Source organism: Pseudophryne corroboree, chromosome 1 (genome assembly GCF_028390025.1).
Source record: "Pseudophryne corroboree isolate aPseCor3 chromosome 1, aPseCor3.hap2, whole genome shotgun sequence".
NCBI classification, from domain to species: Eukaryota; Metazoa; Chordata; class Amphibia; order Anura; family Myobatrachidae; genus Pseudophryne; species Pseudophryne corroboree.
In genome coordinates this window covers 895,914,922-895,935,856 of record NC_086444.1, presented here as the reverse complement: position 1 = coordinate 895,935,856, position 20,935 = coordinate 895,914,922, and the positions used below count along the sequence as shown (strand labels likewise).

The 20,935-nt window shown below is 42.6% G+C and overlaps 1 protein-coding gene across 6 annotated transcripts in view; it reads right to left on the bottom strand.

Annotated features, from left to right (window-relative positions):
* Window positions 1-20,935, bottom strand: part of LOC134916465 (bifunctional heparan sulfate N-deacetylase/N-sulfotransferase 3-like) — a 474,893-nt gene that overhangs the window by 314,727 nt on the left and 139,231 nt on the right. For all 6 annotated transcript variants that reach the window (XM_063920216.1, XM_063920218.1, XM_063920214.1 and 3 more), the window contains one exon: window positions 19,009-20,123. In XM_063920216.1, coding sequence (XP_063776286.1) covers window positions 19,009-20,040 — 1,032 coding nt within the window. In that variant the 5' untranslated portion in view covers window positions 20,041-20,123. The remainder of the gene's footprint in view (window positions 1-19,008; window positions 20,124-20,935) is intronic.

The following is a 20,935-nucleotide window of genomic DNA, read 5'->3' as shown; positions in this document are numbered from 1 at the left end:
TGCTCTGATTTCAACAGATTGACCACACTTGAATCCTGGCAAAGTGAATGAAGGGCTCCATCCACAAGTCCCACATACTTTGCGGAATCGCTCAGTCTTAGCACCTCCTTCAATTTCTCCAGCTACTTATGCAAAAGCCTGATGAGGGGAATGACCTGACTAAAGCTGGCAGTGTCTGAACTGACTTCACATGTGGCAAGTTCAAAGGGTTGGAGAGCCTTGCACAAGATGAAAATCATTTTCCACTGCACTTGAGTCAGGTGCATTCCCCCTCCTTTGCCTATATCGTAGGTGGATGTATAGGCTTGAAAGACTTTTGCTGCTCCTCCATCCTCTGAAGCATATAGAGTGTTGAATTCCACCTCGTTACCACCTCTTGCTTCAGGTGATGGCAGGGCAGGTTCAGGCGTGCTCAATGGCGCTCCAGACTTCAGCACATGGTGGCTGAATGCCGAAAGTGGCCCACAATTTTTCGGGACACCAATAGCATCTCCTGCATGCCCCTGTCATTTAAAAAAAATTCTGCACGACCAAATTAATTGTATGTGCAAAACATGGGACGTGCTGGAATTTGACCAGTTGTAATGCACGCACAATATTGGTGGCATTGTCTGATATCACAAATCCCCAGGAGAGTCTAATTGGGGTAAGCCAATGTGCAGTGATGTCCCTGAGTTTCCGTAAGAGGTTGTCAGTGGTGTGCCTCTTATGGAAAGCAGTGATACATAGCATAGCCTGTCAAGAAATGAGTTGACGTTTGCAAGATGCTGCTACTGGTGCCGCTACTGTGTTGTTTCTGCGGGAGGCAATACATCTACCCAGTGGCCTGTCACAGTCATATAGTCCTTAGTCTGCCCTGTTGCACTTGTCCATATGTCCGTGGTTAGGTGGACAATGGGTACAACTGCATTTTGTAGGACACTGAGGACACTTTTTCTAACGTCTCTGCACATTCTCGGTATCGCCTGCCTAGTGAAGTGGAGCCTAGATGGGATTTGTTACCAGGGACACAGTACCTCAAACAATTCTCTAAGTCCCACTGAACTAATGGCGGATACCGGACGCACGTTTAACATCAACATAGCTGTCAAGGCCTCAGTTATCCACTTTGCAAAAGGATGACTGCTGTCATATTTCATCTTCCTCACAAAGGACTGATGGACAGTCAATTGCTTAGTTGAGGTAGTACAAGTGGTCTTCTGACTTCCCCTCTGGGATGACGATTGACTCCCAGCAGCAACAACAGCAGCGGCACAACAGCAGGCATACTACTCAAGGATCCTCTGGAGTAATCCCGGTTAGGAGAGGACTCCTCAGTCTTGACAGTGACATGGCCTGCAGGACTACTGATGTTCCTGACTGAGGAGGAAGTTGACGTTGAGGGAGTTGGTGGTGTGGCTTGCAGGAGCTTGGGTACAAGAGGAATAAGGGATTTCGGTATCAGTGGACTGCTTACGCTCTTACCCAAAGTTTCACAACTTGAAACTGGCTTCTGATGAATGCCCTGCAGGTGACGTATAAGGGAGGATGTTCCTAGGTGGTTAAGATCCTTACCCCTACTTATTACAGATTGACAGAGGCAACACATGGCTTGACACCTGTTGTCCGGATTTGTGGAGAAATAATTCCACACCAAAGAGGTGGCTTTTTTGGTATTTTGCCCAGGCATCACAATGGGCTTCTTCATCCCATGGACAATAGGTGTCTCCCCTGGTGCCTCATTTAAACAAACCACATCACCATCAGAATCCTCATTGTCAAATTCCTCCTCAGTGCCAGCAACACCAATATCCTCATCCTGGTGAACTTCATCAGTGACATCTTCAATTTGAACATCAGAAACTGGACTGTGGGTGCTCCTTTCAGCACTTGCAGGGGGCGTGCAAATGGTGGAAGAAGCCACCTCTTCCCATCCAGTGTTGGGAAGGTCAGGCATCGCAACCGCCGACATACAAGGACTCTCTTTGGGGATTTGTGATACCATCTTAGAACGCACAGTTCTTTGCTGTGCTTTTGCCATCTTAACTCTTATAATTTTTCTAGCTGGAGGATGAGGGCTTCCATAGTCATGTGAAGCTGAACCACTAGTCATGAACATAGGCCAAGGCCTTAGCCGTTCCTTGCCACCCCGTGTCCTAAATGGCATATTGGCAAGTTTAGGTTTCTCCTCAGACTATTTAAAAATCTTTTTTGGGTCTTTTTACTGAACTTTGGCTTTTTGGATTTTACATGCCCTCTACTATCACATTGGGCATCGGCCTTGGCAGACAACGTTGATGGTATTTCATTGTCTATGTCATGGCTAGTGGCAGCAGCTTCAGCACTAAGAGGGAGTGTTTCTTGATCTTTCCCTATTTTATCCTCCAAAGTTTTGTTCTCCATTATTTTTCTGGAGTTATATAACACAATATGCGGCACAGGAGAGCATACCCCTACACCTCACAGGGCAAACCCTGTAAATACTATTTTGACTAAATATGAATAACCCCTTTATTTGGAATAAATGATATACAGCACAGGACAGCACCACTGAATTTATATGGCAGCACCACTGGACAGGACATATACAGAATTATATGGATTTATATGGAATTATACGGCAGGATAACTTGAATTATATGGCAGGATCACTGGAATTATACGGCAGGATCACTGGAATTATACGGCAAGATTACTGGAATTATACGCCAATATCACTGGAATTATATGGCAGGATTACTGGAATTATACGGCAGGATTACTGGAATTATTCGCCAGTACCACTGTAATTATACAGCAGGATCACTGGATTTATACGCCAGTACCACTGGAATTATACGGCAGGATCACTGGATTTATATGGCAGTACCGCTGGACATATACGGCAGTACCGCTGGACATGTACGGCAGTACCGCTGGACATATACGGCAGTACTGCTGGATTTATACGGCAGGATCACTGGATTTATATGGCAGGATCACTGGAATTATATGACAGGATTACTGGAATTATACGACAGTACCACTTGAATTGCACGGCAGGATTACTGGAATTATACGTCAGGATTACTGGAATTATACGGAAGGATTACTGGAATTATACGGCAGGATTACTGGAATTATACGTCAGTACCACTGTAATTATATGGCAGGATTACTGTAATTATATGGCAGGATTACTGTAATTACACCAGTACCACTGGAATTATACGGCAGGATTACTGGAATTTTACGGCAGGATTACTGGAATTTTACGGCAGGATCACTGGCTTTCCATATTTGATAATACAAGCTAGCACCAATCTTTCTACATCCTCAACACCTGTAAAATCAGATGGATCAGAAATGGTGTGGACAGTGCAGCAAATACTCGCTAAAATAAAAAAGAACATTAAAACTGAGATCTTACGTGATGAATATGGAAACCTCAGCAGTAACTGGCTGCAAAGACCACAATGAAAGCAAGAAGGGGGAGCTAGAAACATGACAACATGACCTATTTACCCCACCTTGTGTCACGAACCGCATCCACTGCAGTACTGCTGTCCATCAGGAGTGCTGCTCTCCTTGAACTGGCAGAGCAGCCAGGGGCAACAGTTATAGATGTTAATGCTGCAGTCCCAAGCAGCCCCTGTCATGGTTTTGTGCACAAGGTTATCTGGGTCAGGTGATGAGATGTGTAGGGTCTGAGGCTTGGAGCTGGAGTCGAGGAGGCTGAATATAGCTCTTTCGCATGGGGTTTGGGTAGTAGTGAGAACTGCCTTTGATAGGAGTTCAAGGTTATGAACCACGCAGTGGTAATGTACCAAACTGGTCACCGGCTGAAGAAAGCTGGACCGAACTGGCTACCGGTTGAGGAATACAGCTGGACCAGACTGGGTACCTGCTGAAGAGATGCGACTGGACTGGCTACCGGCTGAGGAATGCAGATGCACCGGACTGGCTTCCGGCTAAAGAGATGCTGCTGGACCAGACTGGCTACCTGCTGAGGAATACAGCTTGACCAGACTGGTTACCCACTGAAGAGAGGCTGCTGGACCAGACTGGCTACCAGCTGAGGAATACAGCAGGACTGGCCTGGTTACCGACTTAGGATATGCAGGACCAGACTGGTTACTTGCTGAGGATTTGCAGGACAGGACTGGTCACTGGCTGACGATATTCAGGACCGGACTGGTTACCGGCTGAGGATATGCAGGACCAGACTGGTTACTGGCTGAGGATATGCTGGGCCTGATAGTGCCACAAAGAAGAAATACAGGTTCACTTGTAACACTATGTGACTAGTTGCACAGGCCCAGATTACTTCCTTTAAACCTCCTATCGGACTGTGATTGGCTGCAAAAAAAGCTGGCTGGCTGAACAGAGACTTAGGTTGGAGAAGAGATCAGCTGGAAATCATGGAAGGCAGCAATGTCAGGGAATATCATAGACTGCACACAGGAACTTGAATAAACCTCAGGCACACAAGTAGTTAACGACTGGTCTGAGAACACTGCTGGGATCTGAAGTCTGTGCACCTGTGCAATCAGTCTGGGAAGGTGCTGCAGATTGGAAACTAGCATTCACAACAAACCCTAGGTCAGAGAGTGAAGCAAGGCTGAGCAAACTCTGGAATACTGCAGGATACAAGAAATGACAATAAAGTGGGCGTTAATAATATGTACAATATAAAACAATTAATAAAAATTATTATAATAAACCAATTTTCGGCTTCCTTTACAACGTGGACCTGGATATCCAATGGTTATAAATATTTTCCCTCTATATCCCCATTCCATGCCATGTTGCTGATCATTGCTGATCAGTCAGCCCGGCAGCACTACTCACCAAGCGTCTGCAGACATTAGCAGCCACTGGGGAAATGTGAAAAAGCAGCCCCTTACCTTTCCTCTGGACCCCGGAGGATACAGAGAGAAGCAGGCGCCAGTAAAGTGAAGTTGCATTGGTTGTGAAGAAATGAGAGGTCTGTGACAATTACTATAGTTATGCCTTATTTCCCATGTCCACAAAGCCTGTTGAATATGTACTTTTTATCCCTGTGTCCCCCTATATAACTATCTACAGATGTGTCATCTTACAACTTTGCTCCATACGCTACAAAGCCGCATTACACATAACGCGAGTGCCACGTAACTTGGTAGCGCAGAGCAACTAGTTTTGTGTTTTAGATGCAATAAAGAGATGAGCGCCTGAAATTTTTCGGGTTTTGTGTTTTGGTTTTGGGTTCGGTTCCGCGGCCGTGTTTTGGGTTCGAACGCGTTTTGGCAAAACCTCACCGAATTTTTTTTGTCGGATTCGGGTGTGTTTTGGATTCGGGTGTTTTTTTTCAAAAAACCCTAAAAAACAGCTTAAATCATAGAATTTGGGGGTCATTTTGATCCCATAGTATTATTAACCTCAATAACCATAATTTCCACTCATTTTCAGTCTATTCTGAATACCTCACACCTCACAATATTATTTTTAGTCCTAAAATTTGCACCGAGGTCGCTGTGTGAGTAAGATAAGCGACCCTAGTGGCCGACACAAACACCGGGCCCATCTAGGAGTGGCACTGCAGTGTCACGCAGGATGTCCCTTCCAAAAAACCCTCCCCAAACAGCACATGACGCAAAGAAAAAAAGAGGCGCAATGAGGTAGCTGTGTGAGTAAGATTAGCGACCCTAGTGGCCGACAAAAACACCGGGCCCATCTAGGAGTGGCACTGCAGTGTCACGCAGGATGGCCCTTCCAAAAAACCCTCCCCAAACAGCACATGACGCAAAGAAAAAAAGAGGCGCAATGAGGTAGCTGTGTGAGTAAGATTAGCGACCCTAGTGGCCGACACAAACACCGGGCCCATCTAGGAGTGGCACTGCAGTGTCACGCAGGATGTCCCTTCCAAAAAACCCTCCCCAAACAGCACATGACGCTAAGAAAAAAAGAGGCGCAATGAGGTAGCTGACTGTGTGAGTAAGATTAGCGACCCTAGTGGCCGACACAAACACCGGGCCCATTTAGGAGTGGCACTGCAGTGTCACGCAGGATGTCCCTTCCAAAAAACCCTCCCCAATCAGCACATGATGCAAAGAAAAAGAAAAGAAAAAAGAGGTGCAAGATGGAATTGTCCTTGGGCCCTCCCACCCACCCTTATGTTGTATAAACAAAACAGGACATGCACACTTTAACCAACCCATCATTTCAGTGACAGGGTCTGCCACACGACTGTGACTGATATGACGGGTTGGTTTGGACCCCCCCCAAAAAAGAAGCAATTAATCTCTCCTTGCACAAACTGGCTCTACAGAGGCAAGATGTCCACCTCATCATCACCCTCCGATATATCACCGTGTACATCCCCCTCCTCACAGATTATCAATTCGTCCCCACTGGAATCCACCATCTCAGCTCCCTGTGTACTTTGTGGAGGCAATTGCTGCTGGTCAATGTCTCCGCGGAGGAATTGATTATAATTCATTTTAATGAACATCATCTTCTCCACATTTTCTGGATGTAACCTCGTACGCCGATTGCTGACAAGGTGAGCGGCGGCACTAAACACTCTTTCGGAGTACACACTTGTGGGAGGGCAACTTAGGTAGAATAAAGCCAGTTTGTGCAAGGGCCTCCAAATTGCCTCTTTTTCCTGCCAGTATAAGTACGGACTGTGTGACGTGCCTACTTGGATGCGGTCACTCATATAATCCTCCACCATTCTATCAATGTTGAGAGAATCATATGCAGTGACAGTAGACGACATGTCCGTAATCGTTGTCAGGTCCTTCAGTCCGGACCAGATGTCAGCATCAGCAGTCGCTCCAGACTGCCCTGCATCACCGCCAGCGGGTGGGCTCGGAATTCTGAGCCTTTTCCTCGCACCCCCAGTTGCGGGAGAATGTGAAGGAGGAGATGTTGACAGGTCGCGTTCCGCTTGACTTGACAATTTTGTCACCAGCAGGTCTTTCAACCCCAGCAGACTTGTGTCTGCCGGAAAGAGAGATCCAAGGTAGGCTTTAAATCTAGGATCGAGCACGGTGGCCAAAATGTAGTGCTCTGATTTCAACAGATTGACCACCCGTGAATCCTTGTTAAGCGAATTAAGGGCTCCATCCACAAGTCCCACATGCCTAGCGGAATCGCTCCGTGTTAGCTCCTCCTTCAATGTCTCCAGCTTCTTCTGCAAAAGCCTGATGAGGGGAATGACCTGACTCAGGCTGGCAGTGTCTGAACTGACTTCACGTGTGGCAAGTTCAAAGGGCATCAGAACCTTGCACAACGTTGAAATCATTCTCCACTGCGCTTGAGACAGGTGCATTCCACCTACTATATCGTGCTCAATTGTATAGGCTTGAATGGCCTTTTGCTGCTCCTCCAACCTCTGAAGCATATAGAGGGTTGAATTCCACCTCGTTACCACTTCTTGCTTCAGATGATGGCAGGGCAGGTTCAGTAGTTTTTGGTGGTGCTCCAGTCTTCTGTACGTGGTGCCTGTACGCCGAAAGTGTCCCGCAATTCTTCTGGCCACCGACAGCATCTCTTGCACGCCCCTGTCGTTTTTTAAAAAATTCTGCACCACCAAATTCAAGGTATGTGCAAAACATGGGACGTGCTGGAATTTGCCCATATTTAATGCACACACAATATTGCTGGCGTTGTCCGATGCCACAAATCCACAGGACGGTCCAATTGGGGTAAGCCATTCCGCGATGATCTTCCTCAGTTGCCGTAAGAGGTTTTCAGCTGTGTGCGTATTCTGGAAAGCGGTGATACAAAGCGTAGCCTGCCTAGGAAAGAGTTGGCGTTTGCGAGATGCTGCTACTGGTGCCGCCGCTGCTGTTCTTGCGGCGGGAGTCCATACATCTACCCAGTGGGCTGTCACAGTCATATAGTCCTGACCCTGCCCTGCTCCACTTGTCCACATGTCCGTGGTTAAGTGGACATTGGGTACAACTGCATTTTTTAGGACACTGGTGAGTCTTTTTCTGACGTCCGTGTACATTCTCGGTATCGCCTGCCTACAGAAGTGGAACCTAGATGGTATTTGGTAACGGGGGCACACTGCCTCAATAAATTGTCTAGTTCCCTGTGAACTAACGGCGGATACCGGACGCACGTCTAACACCAACATAGTTGTCAAGGCCTCAGTTATCCGCTTTGCAGCAGGATGACTGCTGTGATATTTCATCTTCCTCGCAAAGGACTGTTGGACAGTCAATTGCTTACTGGAAGTAGTACAAGTGGGCTTACGACTTCCCCTCTGGGATGACCATCGACTCCCAGCAGCAACAACAGCAGCGCCAGCAGCAGTAGGCGTTACACGCAAGGATGCATTGGAGGAATCCCAGGCAGGAGAGGACTCGTCAGAATTGCCAGTGACATGGCCTGCAGGACTATTGGCATTCCTGGGGAAGGAGGAAATTGACACTGAGGGAGTTGGTGGGGTGGTTTGCGTGAGCTTGGTTACAAGAGGAAGGGATTTACTGGTCAGTGGACTGCTTCCGCTGTCGCCCAAAGTTTTTGAACTTGTCACTGACTTATTATGAATGCGCTGCAGGTGACGTATAAGGGAGGATGTTCCGAGGTGGTTAACGTCCTTACCCCTACTTATTACAGCTTGACAAAGGCAACACACGGCTTGACACCTGTTGTCCGCTTTTCTGTTGAAATACCTCCACACTGAAGAGCTGATTTTTTTGGTATTTTCACCAGGCATGTCAACGGCCATATTCCTCCCACGGACAACAGGTGTCTCCCCGGGTGCCTGACTTAAACAAACCACCTCACCATCAGAATCCTCCTGGTCAATTTCCTCCCCAGCGCCAGCAACACCCATATCCTCCTCATCCTGGTGTACTTCAACATCTTCATCTTCAATCTGACTATCAGGAACTGGACTGCGGGTGCTCCTTCCAGCACTTGCAGGGGGCGTGCAAATGGTGGAAGGCGCATGCTCTTCACGTCCAGTGTTGGGAAGGTCAGGCATCGCAACCGACACAATTGGACTCTCCTTGTGGATTTGGGATTTCGAAGAACGCACAGTTCTTTGCGGTGCTTTTGCCAGCTTGAGTCTTTTCAGTTTTCTAGCGAGAGGCTGAGTGCTTCCATCCTCATGTGAAGCTGAACCACTAGCCATGAACATAAGCCAGGGCCTCAGCCGTTCCTTGCCACTCTGTGTGGTAAATGGCATATTGGCAAGTTTACGCTTCTCCTCCGACAATTTTATTTTAGGTTTTGGAGTCCTTTTTTTACTGATATTTGGTGTTTTGGATTTGACATGCTCTGTACTATGACATTGGGCATCGGCCTTGGCAGACGACGTTGCTGGCATTTCATCGTCTCGGCCATGACTAGTGGCAGCAGCTTCAGCACGAGGTGGAAGTGGATCTTGATCTTTCCCTAATTTTGGAACCTCAACATTTTTGTTCTCCATATTTTAATAGGCACAACTAAAAGGCACCTCAGGTAAACAATGGAGATGGATACTAGTATACAATTATGGACTGCCTGCCGAGTGCAGACACAGAGGTAGCCACAGCCGTGAACTACCGTACTGTACTGTGTCTGCTGCTAATATAGACTGGTTGATAAAGAGATGTCTATGTAACTATGTATGTATAAAGAAGAAAGAAAAAAAAAACACGGTTAGGTGGTATACAATTATGGACGGACTGCCTGCCGAGTGCAGACACAGAGGTAGCCACAGCCGTGAACTACCGTACTGTACTGTGTCTGCTGCTAATATAGACTGGTTGATAAAGAGATGTCGTAGTAGTATGTATGTATAAAGAAGAAAAAAAAACCACGGTTAGGTGGTATACAATTATGGACGGACTGCCTGCCGAGTGCAGACACAGAGGTAGCCACAGCCGTGAACTACCGTACTGTACTGTGTCTGCTGCTAATATAGACTGGTTGATAAAGAGATGTCTATGTAACTATGTATGTATAAAGAAGAAAGAAAAAAAAACCACGGTTAGGTGGTATACAATTATGGACGGACTGCCTGCCGAGTGCAGACACAGAGGTAGCCACAGCCGTGAACTACCGTACTGTACTGTGTCTGCTGCTAATATAGACTGGTTGATAAAGAGATGTCTATGTAACTATGTATGTATAAAGAAGAAAGAAAAAAAAACCACGGTTAGGTGGTATACAATTATGGACGGACTGCCTGCCGAGTGCAGACACAGAGGTAGCCACAGCCGTGAACTACCGTACTGTACTGTGTCTGCTGCTAATATAGACTGGTTGATAAAGAGATGTCGTAGTAGTATGTATGTATAAAGAAGAAAAAAAAACCACGGTTAGGTGGTATACAATTATGGACGGACTGCCTGCCGAGTGCAGACACAGAGGTAGCCACAGCCGTGAACTACCGTACTGTGTCTGCTGCGACTGGATGATAAATGATATAAAAAATATATATATATCACTACTGCAGCCGGACAGGTATATATTATATATTATATAATGACGGACCTGCTGGACACTGTCTGTCAGCAGAATGAGTTTTATTTTTATAGAATAAAAAACAACAACAACAACACACAAGTGAAGTCACACGACGAGTGTTTAACTTTTTCAGGCAATCACAATATAAGTATACTACTAACTATACTGGTGGTCAGTGTGGTCAGGTCACTGGTCAGTCACACTGGCAGTGGCACTCCTGCAGCAAAAGTGTGCACTGTTTAATTTTAATATAATATTATGTACTCCTGGCTCCTGCTATAACCTATAACTGGCACTGCAGTGCTCCCCAGTCTCCCCCACAATTATAAGCTGTGTGAGCTGAGCAGTCAGACAGATATATAATATATATAGATGATGCAGCACACTGGGCTGAGCCTGAGCAGTGCACACAGATATGGTATGTGACTGAGTCACTGTGTGTATCGCTTTTTTCAGGCAGAGAACGGATATATTAAATAAACTGCACTGTCTGGTGGTCACTCACTATATAATATTATGTACTCCTGGCTCCTGCTATAACCTATAACTGGCACTGCAGTGCTCCCCAGTCTCCCCCACAATTATAAGCTGTGTGAGCTGAGCAGTCAGACAGATATATAATATATATAGATGATGCAGCACACTGGGCTGAGCCTGAGCAGTGCACACAGATATGGTATGTGACTGATTCACTGTGTGTATCGCTTTTTTCAGGAGGAGAACGGATATATTAAATAAACTGCACTGTCTGGTGGTCACTCACTATATAATATTATGTACTCCTGGCTCCTGCTATAACCTATAACTGGCACTGCAGTGCTCCCCAGTCTCCCCCACAATTATAAGCTGTGTGAGCTGAGCAGTCAGACAGATATATAATATATATAGATGATGCAGCACACTGGGCTGAGCCTGAGCAGTGCACACAGATATGGTATGTGACTGAGTCACTGTGTGTATCGCTTTTTTCAGGCAGAGAACGGATATATTAAATAAACTGCACTGTCTGGTGGTCACTCACTAGTAAACTCTCTGCACTCTCTACACTTCTACAGTACTCCTCCTAGTCCTAAGCTCCAGTAAATCTCTCTCTCTTATAATCTAAATGGAGAGGACGCCAGCCACGTCCTCTCCCTATCAATCTCAATGCACGTGTGAAAATGGCGGCGACGCGCGGCTCCTTATATAGAATCCGAGTCTCGCGATAGAATCCGAGCCTCGCGAGAATCCGACAGCGTCATGATGACGTTCGGGCGCGCTCGGGTTAACCGAGCAAGGCGGGAAGATCCGAGTCGCTCGGACCCGTGAAAAAAAACATGAAGTTCGGGCGGGTTCGGATTCAGAGAAACCGAACCCGCTCATCTCTAAATATAATGCCATAGGATGCACAAGCAGCTTCTGCTGATTAAAATGTTATGCTGTTATATTCTGTGTGTGATATACAATGTGTAAAGTAATCACTTTACTTTGAGCCACAGGACTCTGATACGTTACTGTGCATGGGCAAGTGGCCATTACCGGGGTGGACATTAGCCAATATAGCCTATAGAACACCATGTAAATATGACATTAGCTACCCGGACTAAGCTCCAGAATGCTTCACATTCTAGAGCATGGTCATTTTCACAATATACCAGCTTTCATAGAAATTTATAGGGGCTGCTATTGTGATTGGAAACAGGGAAATGGCAGCAGATACTGTACATCTGCTGTTGTGTTACCCCATCATCCTTTCAATACATGCTTATATTTTGCAGGTGACCCAGCAAAATGTAAACAAACAAAAAAACAAAATGAAAGTATGACCTAATACCTCATACCTTCATTTTGCAAGATGCAGTGTGGTATGTACAGATTTGCAGTCATGAGGAGCAGCACTAACTGTATTTTTTATATATACATGTGATTAGAATTCTCAGCTTACGTCCCAACTCACTACATACCTACACATACATACACGCACATCACCAGAGAAGGGTTAGCCTAAGACCAAAAAGGTGCCACAGGCAAGGTAGCAGCTTTGTTTCTTTTCCCCCGGTATGTAGCCATACACAACTAACACCTCCAGTCTTACATCACAGAACCCCAGCTATATTGCAAAGAACCTCATCTATTTTGACACTTTATTTTCAGCTTTTAGTTATTCTCAGCTATCAACATCTCTACATTGTAAGGGGGCTTAACACTTATTAGTGATGTGCATTTGCACACATTGGGCAAGATTCTCAGTCTCACACAATGGGGAATATTCATCATGAAAAAATTGTGCAATGACAATATTTAGTCTTCAATTCTCATTGTATTCTCACACAATTTTTTCATGATGATGCCCCATAAGAAAACTATCACTTTCGAAAAAATAAAAAGTGAGAGTGCAGTGGCCGCCCCCCAGTATTGCCGGGTTGCTGATCACTGTGGGTGGCTCCCAGTGGTGCAAGTAGAATTTTTTTTCTTAGTGGGCAAGGCCACATTATGCCACACGCTGTAATGCTCCTTACACTTTATGCCACACACCGTAACACGCATAACACATTATGTCAGACACCATAACACCCATTACACATTATGCCACACACCGTAATGCCCATTACACATTATGCCACACACCGTAATGCCCATTACACATTATGGCACACACAGCAATGCATATTACATATTATACCACACACCGTAATGCTCCGTACACATTATGCCAGACACGTAACACCTATTACACATTATGCCACACACCGTAATGCCCATTACACATTATGACACACACCATAATGCCCATTACGCATTATGGCACACACAGTAATGCCTATTACATATTATACCACATGGGTGTAGTATGGGTGGCCGGCGGCCAAGATCCACGCACCGTAATGCTCCTTACACATTATGCCACACACGTAATGCCCATTACACATTATGCCAGACACCGTAATGCCCATTACACATGCCACACACCATAATGCCCATTACGCATTATGTCACACACTGTAATGTCTATTACATATTATACCACACACTGTAATGCCTATTACATATTATGCCACACACAGACACTGTTTTCAAAAATCCCCCTTATAAATTATGCCCCAGTGGTGGGCTGGTGGTACTGCGTACCACCACCATATTTATTTATGGTACTCTGTACCACCCTATACCACCCTACTATCAGCACTGGTGGCTCCTAATTGCCAGGGTCGCTTGGCTGCAGACAGGATTATTGCAGCCGTGGCCCCCTCTACCCCCCACCACTAGCACTTTATTACTGGGGGCAGTCAGGCTGCAGAATTCACACTGCAGCTGCAGACCCCCTCTCCCTCCTCTGCTGCACAAGCTGCCATGTAAATGGCAGCTTGTGAAGGGATTAGGGGGCTGTTCGCAATCTCTGGATGGCAGATTCTCAAACTCACAAAAAAAATGCTTTTTCTGAGTTTGATGAATGTCACAATTAGTACATTAGGAGGGTAGAAATTTTTACATTTTAAGGATAATGAATATGCCCCATAGTGACTGTAGTTGCAGGCAGCCGGGAAAGCCTAATTACTACCTAATGCTAATTTGAGAATCTATTCAGCTAAAGCGGGGGTCTGTGCATCTGCAAATGAGAAGCCCATAGATTTTACACAAACTGCCACAATCATCTTATTAGCATCGGCACATGCCCCAGCAGGGGTATATATAGGGGTTTGAGCACCTCTAGCAAAGAAGGGGATTAGTACCCTCATAGAGAGAGCATTGCCGTCTAGTGGTGGTTGCTGTAGGGAGGCTGCAACACAAACCAAATTTGAACTATGGGAGCCACAGCAACAGCTCCCCCAAACACTGCCCAACACTGCCAACCGGGACCCACTGTCAGTGTGAAGTCAACAGGAACTAGCTGGGAACAATAGCAGCATAGCAGACAGGACACGACCAGCGTTGGATCATGATGAGCCTGCCCCTCAGACTCTACTGTCAATAGAATCTATTGGTTTCCTAACCTTCTGCCCGACCCCAGATTATGTGTGATAGATATGGCAGGCAGAAGGTTATCTAGCCACTAGAAGTCTGTTGGCAGCCAAAGCTGGGGGGGCAAGCTGATTATGATCTGATGCTGGTTGGGGTCCTGTCTGCACAGGCAGAATTACTTTTTGACTCTATCCAGTGCCGGATACCAATAATTAGAATCAGCCCCTTTGCCAATAATTAAGGTATAGCAACATCTATGGGGTACAACAACAAAAATCTGGGTTATTAGTGGTCACGACATGGAAGAGCAATAGTCAGAATGGGAGCACTTCATTGTCATCGCCAATATTAATACCGCCCCAGGGTCATTTATTTTAGGGTTTTATTCATTGAGTAAGCATTACCCATAGCAGCGACACTGATAGCAATGATTGACTTGTTCATATAATCAGTATGCTTATCATTATTATTGCACAGTGACACATAAAGCAGCTTCTATAGGCTCCCACCTGAATGGCTGAAAGTGGAGGGGGGATGTACAAAATGCCATGTGTAAGTAGAGAAGTAAAAGGTACATAATAGAGGCTACGTGTGGCAAAGACAGAGGAGCATCCATATTTTTTTTATTCAACTAATGATGTTATGTGTATCAACAGGACACGGCTAATTTGCATTTGAGGATTGTAGCTAAACAAAACAGTTGGTCACCTAAAAAGATCACATTCCCAAAAATGTAAATTATTATTTTAATTGGCTTATCAATTCTGTCATGACTGCTACAAACTGTGTTTGCATCTGTTTTATGTCATCTATAAATGTAACTATAATCAGTGGTGGAATATGGGGAGAGCCATGCAAACTCCATAATGACATTCCTGGCATCTGTAACAGTATAACTAGGGAGAAGAATATGGCACTCTCCATTTTGCACTAAGAATATTAGGGAGCACTGGAAATGAAGTTCTATAATTCAGAAATGGTTATGCTGAAATTATATTTACTATAAAAATAATATAACAATAGAGCAGAAATAATGACAAAACACGTCTTTCTTTATTAACTGTACATCTTTTCTACTTATTCTTATAAATAAAGAGAATATTGTAGTTTTTAGAGGTACATTACTTAATATACAATATACAGTATGTTTTTTTTTCTTTCAATTTGTGCACGGAAATAATGCAATATCCCATTGTATTTGTGAGTATTGCTAGGGGCACTGGCTTTTTATAGTGTCCTTTCTGCAAACAGCTTTTCATCACTGGATCTACTGTAGTACTAAACGCTGATCATAGAGCCAAGACCAGCTATCGGTTTCCATACAGTCTACACTACATCCATGCAAAAGGTCAGATGTTCGCTGTGGGAGCCTTACAGACAGGGTAATCTTCAGAGCTCATAACACTTTGCTTCCAAAAACAACATAACACTACAAAAGCTAGAATATTGTTGTTTACACTTTGACAAATATGGATCTTTTGTTTTGTGTCTGAGTTGCCAATTTTGCTTTGGCTTTTAAATTGATTCAGACGGCAGCCTGAGAATAGCCTAGCAAAGAACACTTCTACATAGATTAACATGAAAGGTCATTAACCAGATGTGAAGAAATGGAATCTAATAAACAATATTGTGACTGTGCTAAATGGTTTCTTACAAGTCTTTTTATTTTTGTTGCCCTGGCGTGTAATGTAATTAGAAAGACATTGATGCTACATCAAGTCAGACAAATAAATTGTTTTATAGGCTACATATACAGTATACAGTACATACCTCTGAAGCTGAGTGCTGTTTTAGTACAGTTTCAATAATACTATATGTGTATACTGTTTAAGGCATATTTTTTTAAAACCATTTTTTTAATACGATAGGGCTCATTTATAGTTGGATGCATATAGGCTCAGAACACAGGGCAATACTGAGCCTGGCTGGGCCCAGGTACTTTCAAGGGGGTGTGGCCTAATCACAGGAGGTGTGGTCATGACCCTTTGAAATAAATGCAGAAAAAAATGTATTTTAAGTTCCATCCATCAGACCTGGGCCCAGGTAATTAGTACCACCCCCTCTCTCAGTGCTACTGCCAGAACATACATAAGAAAAAGACACATACTGTATGCTGTGTTTCTGTTCAACTCAAGTCTATTTTCCCCAGGCGAATATAAGGTGTCGCAATTGTGTATACTTACAGATGTGTCCACATACATCTAGCCTAAATATGCAAGATTTAGTGAGAGATGCCTGGCCTGAGTGAGCCACCATGTCATGTTTAGGATACATGAGGAGACTGTGCTGATTAATTTGATATGTGACACTTGTATATTGTGTGTGACCAAGTCTGTATATGGAGCAGAACAGAATTTGTATTGGAAAAAAAACTGTGGCTGCTACATTGTAGCACTTTGTGTACAGATTAAGGGGTCTATTTACTAAGCCTTGGATGGCGATAAAGTGGATGGAGATAAAGTACCAACCAATCAGCTCCTAATTGTCATTTTGCAAACCCAGCCTGTGACATGGCAGTAAGGAGCTGATTGGCTGGTAATTTTTTTTCGTCCTCTTTATCTCCATTCAAGGCTTAGTAAATAGACCCCTTAGTAACTCAGTCACACACAGATATTCTAGTGTCAACTATCAAATTCATCAGTACAGTCTCCTCGTGCATACTAGTTGCATTGTGTTTTGTGACCAAGAATGCGGTTTTGGCAAAAAGGCACCAAACGCTAGAAGATTCTCATGTGACCTGGCGTGCCAGGAGGCTGTTTGTCATGACTGCAGCAAAGATGAATGATGACACATTTGTATTTCTCACATTAATGTAGTGATAATATAGAGAAAGCTCACGGATACCATAAAGATATGGCTTGATAATATTAGTGGTAAAATATATTACCCTTTTTGTAAGCAATTTAAAAATGAAATACAGTGACATTCACATTGCGGTATTATTAATACATGATACCTACGCTTTATATTTTATTTGTAATTAAATACAAACACAGTCAAGTGAAATTAAATAAAAACATTTTTTTGTAGCATTCCAAATGGAAAATACACATACTTAATAAGAATAGATAGTCACAGGTTTATATAATACAGTGACAATGCCAATTAATAAAACTCCTCACCTGGATAAGTCAATGCCATTCAGAAGCCGCTAGATAGCGCTGCTGAGAGACATCATCATGATGGCATAATGTTCCAAGACCCACCAGAACCAGTAACAAATACACCTTATGACACTCACATATCACCTATAATTGAGTTGTACTTGCGTGAACATGTCTTTACTGTATTGACCTTCACTTGTCCACCCTTCTACCCTCAATCTGCCTCTCTAGGTGTAAAGAGATGCATGTTGCCAATTCTACATAAAGTATAATGGTGTGTCTTAAGAAAACAAATGAACCTGAAGGTGTTAAAATAAATCAATTTTATCTTTGTAAGAGCTCTGGTGATAACATCTGCAGTTTTCACACAGCTAAAACGCTCATGCACGGGTCATTTTATGTCACTTTCACTACTGCATTATCTTCCTTTATCAGTTTGTCAGCTTTGCCTTCTACAATCTGTCCTATATTCAGCTTCTAATAATCACTCCTCAAACTCACACTTTGCTACAGTCTATATTTTTAGTTTGCTATATTTCTCTATATTTAGAAAATGTTAAACTGTTATTTCTCAATGTGTTCCTAGGTGGATTCTCCATTCCTTCTTCTATTATTTCTACACCATTATCTCTCACTGTCAAATTACATTTTAAAATATTCACCATGGCTGCTTCTAGGCTCAGGGACTCTCTCGCTCTTCACCCACTTCTAGCACCATCATTACATAATTAAATTTGACTGTAGTGATGATCATTGGCATTTAGGTAAATTTGAATACATATATGCAGTTTGTAGCACATTTTAGAATTGTTTCAACCTGTGATTATGGTTGTTTTGAAGCCTCCAAAACAACCTAGTCCTGCGGTATATCACGTTAATTCTTAAAGTAGCCAAATAGTATCATTCATTTGTAATTGCACTAAAAAAGTTTTAATTGCGAAATTTGGTTTGGCACAATTTTATGTAAAAGTCATCCACACTGAAAAGTCACATGGGAACTTTCTGAAATATGATGGAGTAAATGATGATTTAATATAAAAATCTATAATTACTGCACAGTATGATGTGATCTGTCATTCATTTAATTCGTTTACAGAAAAAACTGAAAACTAGAGTTTAAATAATAAACCAATATTAAATCAGAGCAAATAATTTTTTACAGCATGATGTGTGGAGTGATGTATACATAATATCTGATGGCTCTGTGTTAAATAAAATGTAAATCATTTTTTTATTGCTATTGATATACATTAACAATTACTAAATAATCACATTTAGTTTCTATACAGTAATTTCTTTTATTATTATTATTATTATTATTATTATTATTATTATTGTAACCTTTGCCACAATGTATGTTTTATTCCATGTATACATGTTATACAGTACCTACACTGTCCTGTTTTTATATAAACTAAAATATTTTACAGTAATTGTGTGATATAATAGATTGTAATAAATTGCTCATTAAAAAACTGGAGAGCCAATTCATTATACTGTACAAAGTATATCAACTGGAAATAAGAAAGAGAATAATGACTGTAAGACTTACCTTAACATCATTGATGTTCATTCTGGTCCCTTCTTTACCCACAAAAATATCATCTATATCCACAAGGATGTACCTTTCAAGAGACAGGGTAAATTTCTTCTCCGAGAGGAAAGATAGAGCATCCACAAAAATTAGCTTGTGCAGCCAAAAATTCAAGTTATTGCCAAAGAAGATCCTTTGAATTCCATCATGAAGTCCCAAATCATGAATAACTGTGGCAAATAAGGACATTTTAGACAGCTGGGGTGGGACACCAATAGGCATTTTTACTTTTGTAAAAACTATGGGTTGGTAAGATGAGTGATTTACCTCAAAAACATTCCATTCATTTCCAAGCAAAGCACCTTTTGTTGTTTTTGAAGGTTTCGTTATATGAAGTAAGGGTGCTTTGGGATTAATACAAAAGTTTTTGACAGCCATATTATTGTGTAACATAAATGGGAAGCCCTTTAAGTGAAAAGTCTGAATGTTGTTTTCCATGCCTTTAAGGAATCCAATAACATTAACTCCATACTGGAGACAGTACTTATCCAGAAGTTCCTTATTCCATGTGTCCATGTTTACATATTTCATAAAGTTTTCATATACAATTAGTGCATATTTTCCAATGTGATTTTCTGTTAGCGGCGGGAGGTCACCTTTTCCGGGAGCAATTTCTGCATGGAATTTAAATCTGCTTGATTCTAGAATACCAATAATGTCTTGACCAAGTTGAGAGTATTGACTCTCTATAAAAACCAAGATTATGGTATCTGTTGACAATGAAACTGATGGTTTTCCAGTTTTCTGTTCTAGCAGTTTATACGGTAGAGATTCAATATCGCCACACTCTACTTCCATCGATGCTTCGGAAATGTCATTGTCTTGCTTATAACCAGTGTACAAATAGTATGCAGAAATTACAATGCTTACCATGCAAAAAGTGGCAAGCAGGAGGATTGTTCTTTGAAAATGTCTGTGAAATTTCATGATATAATTCATTCTGGGCTGAATGTTGTAAAGAAGCGTCAGGGAACAAATAGGAATTAGCATCTCATTCCGGGCAAGCCAAATAATTTATGTAACCATTGCAGCACATCTGTCACTTTTCCAAAACACTTCAAAGAATGTGAATACTAGAAGAGAGAGAGAGAGAAAAACACATTATTCTATTTACACCATACTTACATTTTATGTGTTTCTGGTGTGAAACAGCTGCCAGCTTGTAAATATATGAAACATATAAGCTGTGGAACCTCACTGCAACAAGCCATTGCAGTAGGGGAGAACAAGGGTAGTTAAAATCATATGGATGTTAACTGTAGTAGGTAAATAGTAAATTATATATTCCTTTATTTATTTATCATTATCGCTTTGAATAAAATGCCATGTGTAATAGAAAAATAAAGGTACATGTAACAGTTGAGAGAGGTTGCATGTGGCAAAGACAGGAAGATACATTTTTTAAAACATTTAACTAATGATGTTATATGTATCAACAGGATACTGTCTATTTGCATTTGAGGGTTGTAGCGAAACAAAAGAGTTGCTCACCTAAATAGATCACATTCCCAAAAATGTAAATGATCATTTTAATTGGTTTGTCAATTCTGCCATGACTGCTACAAATTGTGTTTGCATCTGTTTTATGCCATCTATCCATTTCAATTATCAGTGATGGCATGTGGGGAGAGCCATGTAAACTTTAAAATGACGTTATGTTTTTTGTTTACCTTACTGCATCTTTTCGTACATGTGTTTTTATTGTACTCTCTTAATGAAAATCAATAAAGAAATTTAGAATTTTTTTTTCTGTCATCTGTTATATACTGTATAACTAGAGAGAAAAAATGTGGTGCTCCCCATTTTTCACTGAGAATATTCAGGGAGCATAATTAGCACTGAAGGTACAGTCCGCCTCAAGTAAATTGTAATGTATAAAATACTT